At 50.3% G+C, this 14160-nt stretch overlaps 2 protein-coding genes across 4 annotated transcripts in view; both read left to right on the top strand.

Annotated features, from left to right (window-relative positions):
• LOC110531294 (ubiquitin-like modifier-activating enzyme 1) overlaps window positions 1-13450 on the top strand; it is a 51530-nt gene extending 38080 nt beyond the window's left edge. For all 3 annotated transcript variants that reach the window (XM_036973638.2, XM_036973637.2, XM_036973636.2), the window contains exons 19-24: window positions 451-539; window positions 1501-1593; window positions 3901-4092; window positions 8832-8933; window positions 10866-10966; window positions 11189-13450. In XM_036973638.2, coding sequence (XP_036829533.2) covers window positions 451-539; window positions 1501-1593; window positions 3901-4092; window positions 8832-8933; window positions 10866-10966; window positions 11189-11324 — 713 coding nt within the window. In that variant the 3' untranslated portion in view covers window positions 11325-13450. The remainder of the gene's footprint in view (window positions 1-450; window positions 540-1500; window positions 1594-3900; window positions 4093-8831; window positions 8934-10865; window positions 10967-11188) is intronic.
• Window positions 11560-13450, top strand: LOC149981357 (uncharacterized). Its single transcript, XM_090185824.1, has 4 exons — window positions 11560-11571; window positions 11668-11993; window positions 12185-12207; window positions 12295-13450. Exons 1-4 carry the CDS (start codon window positions 11560-11562, stop codon window positions 12966-12968), a joined length of 1035 nt encoding a protein of 344 aa, XP_090041950.1. The 3' UTR covers window positions 12969-13450.
• Window positions 13451-14160: the final 710 nt, after the last annotated feature.

Below are 14160 nucleotides of genomic sequence, written 5' to 3'. Positions count from 1 at the left end.
TAGTTGAAGGGGAACCGGTAGGAGCCCGTTGGAGCGCATGCGTGAGGTGTCCTCTGAAAGGATTTCCAACTCGATGTGTTTGCTGCTGAATGAAGTTGTGTGTCCCAACGCTTGAATGAGAAACGTCCAGGTTACTTTCTGACTGAAGACGGTTGTTTAAAGTGTCTTCCTAAGAGGGAATAATAACCACTGACTGTTATGTGTTAGGAAGACAGCTCCCATCTGAGATGACCCTACTACATATCTCATTGGTCACTTTCCTCGTCTGTAAACCAATCGACACGGTCTGTGTAGGCCTAACCTTCCTATGTTTGTGTCTGTCTGTCTGTCTGTCTGTCTGTCTGTCTGTCTGTCTGTCTGTCTGTCTGTGTGGTGTGTGTGTATCTGCGTGGTGTGTGTGTGTGTCTGTCTCTGTCTGTCTGTCTGTCTGTCTGCGTGGTGTGTGTGTAGATGACAACAGGCTGGAGGAACTGAAGGCTCTGCTGCCTGGACCTGAAGCTTCTTCTCATTTTAAACTCACTGCCATCGACTTTGAGAAGGTACAGATCTCTCTCTACCCTCCCTTTACTCTACCCTCCCTTTACTCTACCCTCCCTTTACTCTACTCTAATCTCTCTCCCTTTACTCAACTCTCTGTCTTTACTCTACCCTCTCTCTTTACTCTACCCTCCCTTTACTCTACCCTCCCTTTACTCTACCCTCCCTTTACTCTACCCTCCCTTTACTCTACCCTCCCTTTACTCTACTCTAATCTCTCTCCCTTTACTCAACTCTGTCTTTACTCTACCCTCTCTCTTTACTCTACCCTCCCTTTACTCTACCCTCCCTTTACTCTACCCTCCCTTTACTCTACCCTCCCTTTACTCTACTCTAATCTCTCTCCCTTTACTCTACCCTCTCTCTTTACTCTACCCTCTCTCTTTACTCTACCCTCCCTTTACTCTACCCTCCCTTTACTCTACCCTCCCTTTACTCTACCCTCCCTTTACTCTACCCTCCCTTTACTCTACCCTCCCTTTACTCTACCCTCCCTTTACTCTACTCTAATCTCTCTCCCTTTACTCAACTCTGTCTTTACTCTACCCTCTCTCTTTACTCTACCCTCCCTTTACCCTCCCTTTACTCTACCCTCCCTTTACTCTACCCTCCCTTTACTCTACCCTCCCTTTACTCTACTCTAATCTCTCTCCCTTTACTCAACTGTCTTTACTCTACCCTCTCTCTTTACTCTACCCTCTCTACTCTCATCTCTCTCCCTTTACTCTACCCTCTACTCTCATCTCTCTCCCTTTACTCAACTCTCTCTCTTTACTCTACCCTCTCTCTTTACTCTACCCTCTACTCTAATCTCTCTCCCTTTACTCTACCCTACCCTCTCTACTCTCCTTTACTCTACCCTCTCTCTACTCTCTCTCACCTACAACACCTTTCGAGTCCTGTCATACTTACATCCTCAACCCTTTCCATTTGTGTGTTTGATTAACTGTGTGACTGTTCCAGGATGATGACTCTAATTTCCACATGGACTTCATCGTGGCGGCGTCCAACCTACGAGCAGAGAACTATCACATTCCCCCTGCCGACAGACACAAGGTGGGTGAACACTGACATGTCCCTCCACACAGCCATTGATGTCACATTTCCACCAGACTTTTGACTTCAGATGCAGGCTTTTCTGTTTCCTCCGAAGGCCTGGAGCAAAACAAGCCCCAAGATGTCTATCTGACTCCTCTCCAGAAAGATCATTCTGCAATGGCAACCACAATATACTGTCTCTCTCTTCTCTCTCCCTCTCATATCCCTCTCTTCTCTCTCCCTCTCATATCCCTCTCTTCTCTCTCCCTCTCATATCCCTCTCTTCTCTCTCCCTCTCATATCCCTCTCTTCTCTCTCCCTCTCATATCCCTCTCTTCTCTCTCCTCTCTCCTCCTCTCTTCTCTCTCTCCTCCCTCTCTTCTCTCTCTCCTCCCTCCTCTCTCTCCTCCCTCTCTTCTCTCTCTCCTCCCTCTATCTCTCTCCTCCCTCTGTCCTCCCTCTCTCCTCCCTCTCTTCTCTCTCTCTCTCCTCCCTCTCTTCTCTCTCTCTCTCCTCCCTCTCTTCTCTCTCTCTCTCCTCCCTCTCTTCTCTCTCTCTCTCCTCCCTCTCTTCTCTCTCTCTCTCCTCCCTCTCTTCTCTCTCTCTCTCTCTCCTCCCTCTCTTCTCTCTCTCTCTCTCTCCTCCCTCTCTTCTCTCTCTCTCTCCTCCCTCTCTTCTCTCTCTCTCTCCTCCCTCTCTTCTCTCTCTCTCTCCTCCCTCTCTTCTCTCTCTCTCTCCTCCCTCTCTTCTCTCTCTCTCTCCTCCCTCTCTTCTCTCTCTCTCTCCTCCCTCTCTTCTCTCTCTCTCTCCTCCCTCTCTTCTCTCTCTCTCTCCTCCCTCTCTTCTCTCTCTCTCTCCTCCCTCTCTTCTCTCTCTCTCTCCTCCCTCTCTTCTCTCTCTCTCTCCTCCCTCTCTTCTCTCTCTCTCTCCTCCCTCTCTTCTCTCTCTCTCTCCTCCCTCCTCTCTCTCTCCTCCCTCCTCTCTCTCTCCTCCCTCCTCTCTCTCTCTTCTCTCCCTCTCTTCTCTCTCTCTCTTCTCTCTCTCTCTCCTCCCTCTCTTCTCTCTCTCTCTCCTCCCTCTCTTCTCTCTCCTTCTCTTCTCTCTCTCTCTCCTCCCTCTCTTCTCTCTCCTTCCTCTCTTCTCTCTCTCTCTCCTCCCTCCTCTCTCTCCTCCCTCCTCTCTCTCTCTCCTCCCTCCTCTCTCTCTCTCCTCCCTCCTCTCTCTCTCTCCTCCCTCCTCTCTCTCTCTCCTCCCTCCTCTCTCTCTCTCCTCCCTCCTCTCTCTCTCTCCTCCCTCCTCTCTCTCTCTCCTCCCTCCTCTCTCCTCTCTCTCTCTCCTCCCTCCTCTCTCTCTCTCTCCTCCCTCTCTTCTCTCTCTCTCCTCCCTCTCTTCTCTCTCTCTCTCCTCCCTCTCTTCTCTCTCTCTCTCCTCCCTCCTCTCTCTCTCTCCTCCCTCTCTTCTCTCTCTCTCTCTCTCCTCCCTCTCTTCTCTCTCTCTTCTCTCTCTCTCTTTCTCTCTCTCTCCTCCCTCTCTTCTCTCTCTCTCTCCTCACTCTCTTCTCTCTCTCTCCTCCCTCTCTTCTCTCTCTCTCTCCTCCCTCTCTTCTCTCTCTCTTCTCTCTCTCTCTTCTCTCTCTCTCTCCTCCCTCTCTTCTCTCTCTCTCTCCTCCCTCTCTTCTCTCTCTCTCTCCTCCCTCTCTTCTCTCTCTCTCCTCCCTCTCTTCTCTCTCTCTCTCCTCCCTCTCTTCTCTCTCTCTCTCCTCCCTCCTCTCTCTCTCTCCTCCCTCCTCTCTCTCTCTCCTCCCTCCTCTCTCTCTCTCCTCCCTCCTCTCTCTCTCTCCTCCCTCCTCTCTCTCTCTCCTCCCTCCTCTATCTCTCTCTCCTCCCTCCTCTATCTCTCTCTCCTCCCTCCTCTCTCTCTCCTCCCTCCTCTCTCTCTCTCCTCCCTCCTCTATCTCTCTCTCCTCCCTCCTCTATCTCTCTCTCCTCCCTCCTCTCTCTCTCCTCCCTCTCTTCTCTCTCTCTTCTCTCTCTCTCTTCTCTCTCTCTCTCCTCCCTCTCTTCTCTCTCTCTCTCCTCCCTCTCTTCTCTCTCTCTCTCCTCCCTCTCTTCTCTCTCTCTCTCTCCTCCCTCTCTTCTCTCTCTCTTCTCTCTCTCTTTTCTCTCTCTCCTCCCTCTCTTCTCTCTCCTCCCTCTCTTTTCTCTCTCTCTCCTCCCTCTCTTCTCTCTCTCTCATCCCTCTCTTCTCTCTCTCTCTTCTCTCTCTCTCTCTCCTCCCTCTCTTCTCTCTCTCTCATCTCTCTCTCTTCTCTCCCCCTCTCTCCAGAGTAAGCTGATAGCTGGGAAGATCATTCCTGCGATAGCGACCACCACGTCGGCGGTCGTAGGTCTGGTCTGTCTGGAGCTCATCAAGATCGTTCAGGGACACAAGAAGGTGGAGTCTTTTAAGAACGGCTTCATGAATCTGGCGCTGCCGTTCTTCACCTTCTCAGAACCCATCTCTGCTCCCAGCCACAAGGTACAGGACCGGGGAGGCCTTCCCACCCCCCTGAACAAGACCAGACGACCCAATCATTTTCCCACTGTGTGAACGTTTGGTCTTGGACTGCAACACGGTGGCATAAGACCTGTACAATCCTCCAGACTGGGGCTTTAGGGAGGGAGGGGGCATTAAAACCTTTCCTGTGCTGCAAAGTGGAAACTCAGCATGGTCTAGAACCTTCTAGTCCATGGGTTACTGTTGGATGAGTGTTAATCAATACCTAGACAGGATCATCAATACCTAGACAGGATCCACTGTTTCATCAATACCTAGACAGTATCAATACCTAGACAGGATCTACTGTTTCATCAATAGCTAGACAGTATCAATACCTAGACAGGATGTACTGTTTCATCAATACCTAGACAGGATCTACTGTTTCATCAATACCTAGACAGGATCTACCGTTTCATCAATACCTAGACAGGATCATCAATTCCTAGACAGGATCCACCACTTCGTCAATTCCTAGACAGGATCCACCACTTCGTCAATTCCTAGACAGGTTCCACCACTTCGTCAATTCCTAGACAGGTTCCACCACTTCGTCAATTCCTAGACAGGATCCACCACTTCGTCAATTCCTAGACAGGATCCACTGTTTCATCAATTCCTAGACAGGATCTAATGTTTCATCAATTCCTAGACAGGATCTACTGTTTCATCAATTCCTAGACAGGATCCACTGTTTCATCAATTCCTAGACAGGATCTAATGTTTCATCAATACCTAGACAGGATCCACTGTTTCATCAATTCCTAGACAGGATCTACTGTTTCATCAATACCTAGACAGAATCTACCGTTTCATCAATACCTAGACAGGATCATCAATACCTAGACAGAATCTACCGTTTCATCAATACCTAAACAGGATCATCAATACCTAGACAGGATCCACTGTCATCAATTCCTAGACAGGATCCACTGTGTCATCAATACCTAGACAGGATCCACTGTCATCAATACCTAGACAGGATCCACTGTGTCATCAATACCTAGACAGGATCTACTGTTTCATCAATACCTAGACAGGATCCACTGTTTCACCAATACCTAGACAGGATCTAATGTTTCATCAATACCTAGACAGGATCACCAATACCTAGACAGGATCTACCGTTTCATCAATACCTAGACAGGATCATCAATACCTAGACGGTATCTACCGTTTCATCAATACCTAGACAGTATCAATACCTAGACAGGATGTACTGTTTCATCAATACCTAGACAGGATCCACTGTTTCACCAATACCTAGACAGGATCTACCGTTTCATCAATACCTAGACAGGATCATCAATACCTAGACGTATCTACCGTTTCATCAATACCTAGACAGTATCAATACCTAGACGGTATCTACTGTTTCAATACCTAGACAGGATCATCAATACCTAGACAGGATCATCAATACCTAGACAGGATCCACTGTTTCATCAATTCCTAGACGGTATCTACTGTTTCAATACCTAGACAGGATCATCAATACCTAGACAGGATCCACTGTTTCATCAATACCTAGACAGGATCATCAATACCTAGACAGGATCCACTGTTTCATCAATACCTAGACGGTATCTACTGTTTCAATACCTAGACAGGATCATCAATACCTAGACAGGATCATCAATACCTAGACAGGATCATCAATACCTAGACAGTATCCACTGTTTCATCAATACCTAGACAGGATCCACTGTGTCATCAATACCTAGACAGGATCTACTGTTTCATCAATACCTAGACAGGATCCACTGTTTCACCAATACCTAGACAGGATCTACCGTTTCATCAATACCTAGACAGGATCATCAATACCTAGACGGTATCTACCGTTTCATCAATACCTAGACAGTATCAATACCTAGACGGTATCTACTGTTTCAATACCTAGACAGGATCATCAATACCTAGACAGGATCATCAATACCTAGACAGGATCCACTGTTTCATCAATTCCTAGACGGTATCTACTGTTTCAATACCTAGACAGGATCATCAATACCTAGACAGGATCCACTGTTTCATCAATACCTAGACAGGATCATCAATACCTAGACAGGATCCACTGTTTCATCAATACCTAGACGGTATCTACTGTTTCAATACCTAGACAGGATCATCAATACCTAGACAGTATCCACTGTTTCATCAATACCTAGACAGGATCCACTGTTTCATCAATACCTAGACAGGATCCACTGTTTCATCAATACCTAGACAGGATCTACTGTTTCATCAATACCTAGACAGGATCCACTGTTTCATCAATACCTAGACAGGATCTACTGTTTCATCAATACCTAGACGGTATCTACTGTTTCATCAATATCTAGATGGTTCTCTGTGTAGCGCTGTAGTAGATGGTTCTCTGCGTAGTGCTGTAGTAGATGGTTCTCTGTGTAGTGCTGTAGTAGATGGTTCTCTTGTGTAGTGCTGTAGTAGATGGTTCTCTGTGTAGTGCTGTAGTAGATGGTTCTCTTGTGTAGTGCTGTAGTAGATGGTTCTCTGTGTAGTGCTGTAGTAGATGGTGTAGTGCTGTAGTAGATGGTTCTCTGTGTAGTGCTGTAGTAGATGGTTCTCTGTGTAGTGCTGTAGTAGATGGTTCTCTGTGTAGTGCTGTAGTAGATGGTTCTCTGTGTAGTGCTGTAGTAGATGGTTCTCTGTGTAGTGCTGTAGTAGATGGTTCTCTGTGTAGTGCTGTAGTAGACGGTTCTCTGTGTAGTGCTGTAGTAGATGGTTATCTGTGTAGTGCTGTAGTAGATGGTTCTCTGTGTAGTGCTGTAGTAGATGGTTCTCTGTGTAGTGCTGTAGTAGATGGTTCTCTGTGTAGTGCTGTAGTAGATGGTTCTCTGTGTAGTGCTGTAGTAGATGGTTCTCTGTGTAGTGCTGTAGTAGATGGTTCTCTGTGTAGTGCTGTAGTAGATGGTTCTCTGTGTGGTGCTGTAGTAGATGGTGTAGTGCTGTAGTAGATGGTTCTCTGTGTAGTGCTGTAGTAGATGGTTCTCTGTGTAGTGCTGTAGTAGATGGTTTCTGTGTGTAGTGCTGTAGTAGACGGTTCTCTGTGTAGTGCTGTAGTAGATGGTTCTCTGCGTAGTGCTGTAGTAGATGGTTCTCTGTGTAGTGCTGTAGTAGATGGTTCTCTGTGTAGTGCTGTAGTAGATGGTTCTCTTGTGTAGTGCTGTAGTAGATGGTTCTCTGTGTAGTGCTGTAGTAGATGGTGTAGTGCTGTAGTAGATGGTTCTCTGTGTAGTGCTGTAGTAGATGGTTCTCTGTGTAGTGCTGTAGTAGATGGTTCTCTGCGTAGTGCTGTAGTAGATGGTTCTCTGTGTAGTGCTGTAGTAGATGGTTCTCTGTGTAGTGCTGTAGTAGATGGTTCTCTGTGTAGTGCTGTAGTAGATGGTTCTCTGTGTAGTGCTGTAGTAGATGGTGTAGTGCTGTAGTAGATGGTTCTCTGTGTAGTGCTGTAGTAGATGGTTCTCTGTGTAGTGCTGTAGTAGATGGTTCTCTGTGTAGTGCTGTAGTAGATGGTTCTCTGTGTAGTGCTGTAGTAGATGGTTCTCTGTGTAGTGCCGTAGTAGACGGTTCTCTGTGTAGTGCCGTAGTAGATGGTTCTCTGTGTAGTGCCGTAGTAGACGGTTCTCTGTGTAGTGCCGTAGTAGACGGTTCTCTGTGTAGTGCCGTAGTAGATGGTTCTCTGTGTAGTGCTGTAGTAGATGGTTCTCTGCGTAGTGCTGTAGTAGATGGTTCTCTGTGTAGTGCTGTAGTAGATGGTTCTCTGTGTAGTGCTGTAGTAGATGGTTCTCTGTGTAGTGCCGTAGTAGATGGTTCTCTGTGTAGTGCTGTAGTAGATGGTTCTCTGTGTAGTGCTGTAGTAGATGGTTCTCTGTGTAGTGCTGTAGTAGATGGTGTAGTGCTGTAGTAGATGGTTCTCTGTGTAGTGCTGTAGTAGATGGTGTAGTGCTGTAGTAGATGGTTCTCTGCGTAGTGCTGTAGTAGATGGTTCTCTGCGTAGTGCTGTAGTAGATGGTTCTCTGCGTAGTGCTGTAGTAGATGGTTCTCTGTGTAGTGCTGTAGTAGATGGTTCTCTGTGTAGTGCTGTAGTAGATGGTTCTCTGTGTAGTGCTGTAGTAGATGGTTCTCTGCGTAGTGCTGTAGTAGACAGGCCAATCATTTAGTGTTGAAGCACTAACAGATATTCTCCCCCCATCTCTCCCCTCTCCATCTCTCCTCTCTCCATCTCTCCCCTCTCCATCTCTCCCCTCTCCATCTCTCCCCTCTCCATCTCTCCCCTCTCCATCTCTCCCCTCTCCATCTCTCCCCTCTCCATCTCTCCCCTCTCCATCTCTCCCCTCTCCATCTCTCCCCCCATCTCTCCCCCCATCTCTCCCCTCCCTCCACCTCTCCCCTCTCCATCTCTCCCCTCTCCATCTCTCCCCTCTCCATCTCTCCCCCCATCTCTCCCCCCATCTCTCCCCTCCCTCCACCTCTCCCCCATCTCTCCCCTCTCCATCTCTCCCCTCTCCATCTCTCCCCTCTCCATCTCTCCCCCCATCTCTCCCTCCACCTCTCCCCCATCTCTCCTCTCTCCATCTCTCCTCTCTCCATCTCTCCTCTCTCCATCTCTCCCCTCTCCATCTCTCCCCCCATCTCTCCCCTCCCTCCACCTCTCCCCCATCTCTCCCCTCTCCATCTCTCCTCTCCCTCCATAGTACTATGAGATTGACTGGTCTCTGTGGGATCGTTTTGAGGTGAAGGGTCTGCAGGCCAATGGAGAGGAGATGACCCTCCGACAGTTCCTGGACTACTTCAAGGTACCCCTGACTTTCTGTGCTTAGGTGGACTTTCTCTTCCTCCTGTTACCCTGCTGTCTCGATGCTCTTCCTCCTCTCACCCTGCAGTCTCGATGCTCTTCCTCCTCTCACCCTGCTGTCTCGGTGCTCTTCCTCCTCTCACCCTGCTGTCTCGGTGCTCTTCCTCCTCTCACCCTGCTGTCTCGGTGCTCTTCCTCCTGTTAACCTGCTGTCTCGATGCTCTTCCTCCTCTCACCCTGCTGTCTCGGTGCTCTTCCTCCTGTTAACCTGCTGTCTCGATGCTCTTCCTCCTCTCACCCTGCTGTCTCGATGCCCTTCCTCCTCTCACCCTGCTGTCTCGGTGCTCTTCCTCCTCTCACCCTGCTGTCTCGGTGCTCTTCCTCCTCTCACCCTGCTGTCTCGGTGCTCTTCCTCCTCTCACCCTGCTGTCTCGGTGCTCTTCCTCCTCTCACCCTGCTGTCTCGGTGCCCTTCCTCCTCTCACCCTGCTCTCACCCTGCTGTCTCGGTGCCCTTCCTCCTCTCACCCTGCTGTCTCGGTGCCCTTCCTCCTCTCACCCTGCTGTCTCGGTGCTCTTCCTCCTCTCACCCTGCTGTCTCGGTGCCCTTCCTCCTCTCACCCTGCTGTCTCGATGCTCTTCCTCCTCTCACCCTGCTGTCTCTGTGCTCTTCCTCCTGTTAACCTGCTGTCTCGATGCTCTTCCTCCTGTTAACCTGCTGTCTCGATGCTCTTCCTCCTGTCACCCTGCTGTCTCGGTGCCCTTCCTCCTCTCACCCTGCTGTCTCGGTGCCCTTCCCCCTGTCACCCTGCTGTCTCGGTGCCCTTCCTCCTCTCACCCTGCTGTCTTGGTGCCCTTCCTCCTCTCACCCTGCTGTCTCGGTGCCCTTCCTCCTCTCACCCTGCTGTCTCGGTGCCCTTCCTCCTCTCACCCTGCTGTCTCGGTGCCCTTCCTCCTCTCACCCTGCCGTCTCGGTGCCCTTCCTCCTCTCACCCTGCCGTCTCGGTGCTCTTCCTCCTCTCACCCTGCCGTCTCGGTGCCCTTCCTCCTCTCACCCTGCTGTCTCGATGCTCTTCCTCCTGTTAACCTGCTGTCTCGATGCTCTTCCTCCTCTCACCCTGCCGTCTCGGTGCCCTTCCTCCTCTCACCCTGCTGTCTCGGTGCTCTTCCTCCTGTTAACCTGCTGTCTCGATGCTCTTCCTCCTCTCACCCTGCCGTCTCGGTGCCCTTCCTCCTCTCACCCTGCTGTCTCGATGCTCTTCCTCCTGTTAACCTGCTGTCTCGATGCTCTTCCTCCTCTCACCCTGCTGTCTCGATGCTCTTCCTCCTCTCACCCTGCTGTCTCGATGCTCTTCCTCCTCTCACCCTGCTGTCTCGATGCTCTTCCTCCTGTTAACCTGCTGTCTCGATGCTCTTCCTCCTCTCACCCTGCCGTCTCGGTGCCCTTCCTCCTCTCACCCTGCTGTCTCGGTGCTCTTCCTCCTGTTAACCTGCTGTCTCGATGCTCTTCCTCCTCTCACCCTGCTGTCTCGATGCTCTTCCTCCTCTCACCCTGCCGTCTCGGTGCCCTTCCTCCTCTCACCCTGCTGTCTCGATGCTCTTCCTCCTGTTAACCTGCTGTCTCGGTGCTCTTCCTCCTCTCACCCTGCTGTCTCGATGCTCTTCCTCCTCTCACCCTGCCGTCTCGGTGCCCTTCCTCCTCTCACCCTGCTGTCTCGATGCTCTTCCTCCTGTTAACCTGCTGTCTCGATGCTCTTCCTCCTCTCACCCTGCCGTCTCGGTGCCCTTCCTCCTCTCACCCTGCTGTCTCGATGCTCTTCCTCCTGTTAACCTGCTGTCTCGATGCTCTTCCTCCTCTCACCCTGCCGTCTCGGTGCCCTTCCTCCTCTCACCCTGCTGTCTCGGTGCTCTTCCTCCTCTCTGTCTCCCCTGTAGAATGAGCATCAGTTGGAGATCACCATGCTGTCTCAGGGAGTCTCGATGCTCTACTCCTTCTTCATGCCTGCAGCTAAACTCAAGGAGAGGCTGCTGTTACCGTGAGTTCCGTGGTTTGTGTTCAGAAATATGGGACTTCCTGCCCTGATTGAGACGTCTGAAATGGAAGAATCAAATATTTTATTGACGGTTAACAACAGGAAGGAGCAGAACTTAAAACATGAGAATCTGAAGTTTCTCCATTTACTGGAGATGGCTTGTTTAAAATGTTGAGTCTGTTCTCTCCCTTGCTCCCACCTCCTCTCCTCCTCTCTCCTCTCCAGGATGACAGAGATTGTGACCAAGGTTTCTAAGAAGAAGCTGGGGAAGCATGTTAAAGCTCTGGTGTTTGAGCTGTGCTGCAACGACCTGACTGACGAAGATGTGGAGGTTCCCTACGTCAGATACACCATCCGCTGAACCAACACACACACACACACACGCACACCGGGGAATCACTGAGGGAGGAGAGAAGGCTTTGGATAAGTCACTTGGTTTAAATGGTTATTGGAGCACTGATTGGTTGAGAGGATGAGTCCAAAATGGCACCCTATTCCCTATATAGTACATGACTTTTGACCACTCAAAGTGTTGTATTGTATAGCGTGTCATTGGGGCTGGTGTTACCAGGCGCTGTGTTGTGTTGTGTTGAGGGATGAAGGAGTTTGTATATTGGACTTTTTAGACTTTCTGTGTATCTGCTTATTTTAATGCTATTAAGGGTTTAGTGTCTCTACCCTCTCCCTGTACCCTACCACTCTAGTTCCCTGTACCCTACCGCTCTGGTTCCCTGTACCCTACCACTCTGGTTTCCTGTACCCTACCGCTCTGGTTCCCTGTACCCTACCGCTCTGGTTCCCTGTACCCTACCGCTCTGGTTCCCTGTACCCTACCGCTCTGGTTCCCTGTACCCTACCGCTCTTGTTCCCTGTACCCTACCACTCTGGTTTCCTGTACCCTACCGCTCTGGTTCCCTGTACCCTACCGCTCTGGTTCCCTGTACCCTACCACTCTGGTTTCCTGTACCCTACCACTCTGGTTTCCTGTACCCTACCACTCTTGTTTCCTGTACCCTACCACTCTTGTTCCCTGTACCCTACCGCTCTGGTTTCCTGTACCCGTACCCTACCGCTCTGGTTCCCTGTACCCGTACCCTACCGCTCTAGTTCCCTCTCCCTGTACCCTACTGCTCTTGTTCCCTGTACCCTACCGCTCTTGTTCCCTGTACCCTACCGCTCTAGTTCCCTCCACCTGTATCCTACCGCTCTAGTTCCCTCCACCTGTACCCTACCACTCTTGTTCCCTGTACCCTACCGCTCTGGTTTCCTGTACCCGTACCCTACCGCTCTGGTTCCCTGTACCCGTACCCTACCGCTCTAGTTCCCTCCACCTGTACCCTACCGCTCTTGTTCCCTGTACCCTACCGCTCTTGTTCCCTGTACCCTACCGCTCTGGTTCCCTGTACCCTACCGCTCTAGTTCCCTCCACCTGTACCCTACCGCTCTAGTTCCCTCCACCTGTACCCTACTGCTCTTGTTCCCTGTACCCTACCGCTCTTGTTCCCTGTACCCTACCGCTCTGGTTCCCTGTACCCTACCGCTCTTGTTCCCTGTACCCTACCGCTCTGGTTCCCTGTACCCTACCGCTCTAGTTCCCAGTACCCTGCCGCTCTTGTTCCCAGTACCCTGCCGCTCTTGTTCCCTGTACCCTACCGCTCTGGTTCCCTGTACCCTACCGCTCTGGTTCCCTGTACCCTACCGCTCTGGTTCCCTGTACCCTACCGCTCTTGTTCCCTGTACCCTACCGCTCTTGTTCCCTGTACCCTACCGCTCTGGTTCCCTTTACCCTACCGCTCTTGTTCCCTGTACCCTACCGCTCTCGTTCCCTGTACCCTACCGCTCTTGTTCCCTGTACCCTACCGCTCTGGTTCCCTGTACCCTACCGCTCTGGTTCCCTGTACCCTACCGCTCTAGTTCCCTGTACACTACCACTCTGGTTCCCTGTACCCTACCGCTCTCTCTCTTCTCCCCTGTTGCTTTTTGCATTTTAAAACACAAGTCATGACATGACCCAGTAACGCCAAAAAAAAAGTATTTCAGGGTCTTCATGATCAAATTTGTATAACAAGAAAGACCACCATTTTTCTCCCAAATCAAAATCACTGCCTTGCATTGTAGTTTGACTGTAAATACAGATCTGTGGTGAATGAACCCCTGCCAGTCCTGGCCTCTGACCCCTGAGATGGACCCCCCCCCCCACCCCAGGGTTGGTCCTGTAACAGGTCTATGTGACTCTACTGCCTTCTATCGGGCTTTAAGGGAAAGGGGTCACATCACTTGAGCTTCTTTTTCCCATTTGTTTCCTGTTTCCTTTCGGGACGGACTAGTCTGCATCTTTTTAGGATCATCAGCGCTGTTTCCTGATTTGTTTGTGAACTCCATTGACCCATTAGAGTGGTGGCAGAGTGGGAGGTGTAGTAGTTCTGGTATAGTTGTCATGGGAGCACTTTGTGTGATGAGTAGTGATGAATAAAGATGTAAAACATGGTGTGTCTCCTCTGTTCTGTTCGTTAACACACACACACACACACACACACACACACAACTTCTACAAATATGGGACTTCCTGTCCTGGGTTTCTATTGCAGCGCTAGCCTGGTCCCAGATCTGTCTGTCCTGTCTTCATCCTCTAGCCTGTTCCCAGATCTGTCTGTCCTGTCTTCATCCTCTAGCCTGTTCCCAGATCTGTCTGTCCTGTCTTCATCCTCTAGCCTGTTTCCTAGATCTGTTTGTCCTGTCTTCATCCTCTAGCCTGTTCCCAGATCTGTTTGTCCTGTCTTCATCCTCTAGCCTGTTCCCAGATCTGTCTGTCCTGTCTTCATCCTCTAGCCTGTTCCCAGATCTGTCTGTCCTGTCTTCATCCTCTAGCCTGGTCCCAGATCTGTCTGTCCTGTCTTCATCCTCTAGCCTGTTCCCAGATCTGTTTGTCCTGTCTTCATCCTCTAGCCTGTTCCCAGATCTGTCTGTCCTGTCTTCATCCTCTAGCCTGTTCCCAGATCTGTCTGTCCTGTCTTCATCCTCTAGCCTGTTCCCAGATCTGTTTGTCCTGTCTTCATCCTCTAGCCTGTTCCCAGATCTGTCTGTCCTGTCTTCATCCTCTAGCCTGTTCCCAGATCTGTTTGTCCTGTCTTCATCCTCTAGCCTGTTCCCAGATCTGTTTGTCCTGTCTTCATCCTCTAGCCTGGTCCCAGATCTGT

The sequence above is a fragment of the Oncorhynchus mykiss genome, chromosome 9 (assembly GCF_057628025.1).
Source record: "Oncorhynchus mykiss isolate SJ-2025 chromosome 9, ASM5762802v1, whole genome shotgun sequence".
NCBI lineage: Eukaryota > Metazoa > Chordata > Actinopteri > Salmoniformes > Salmonidae > Oncorhynchus > Oncorhynchus mykiss.
The sequence above is the reverse complement of the archived record's forward strand: the minus strand, read 5'-3'. Positions and strand labels throughout refer to the sequence as shown.

What these genes read in the sequence shown, in the direction of transcription:
- LOC149981357 (XM_090185824.1), top strand. An exon ending in TACCCTACCACTCTTGTTCC is followed by an intron (nt 11,994 to 12,184) that starts CTGTACCCTACC and finishes AGTTCCCTCCAC; the next exon opens with CTGTACCCTACCACTCTTGT. An exon ending in TACCCTACCACTCTTGTTCC is followed by an intron (nt 12,208 to 12,294) that starts CTGTACCCTACC and finishes AGTTCCCTCCAC; the next exon opens with CTGTACCCTACCGCTCTTGT.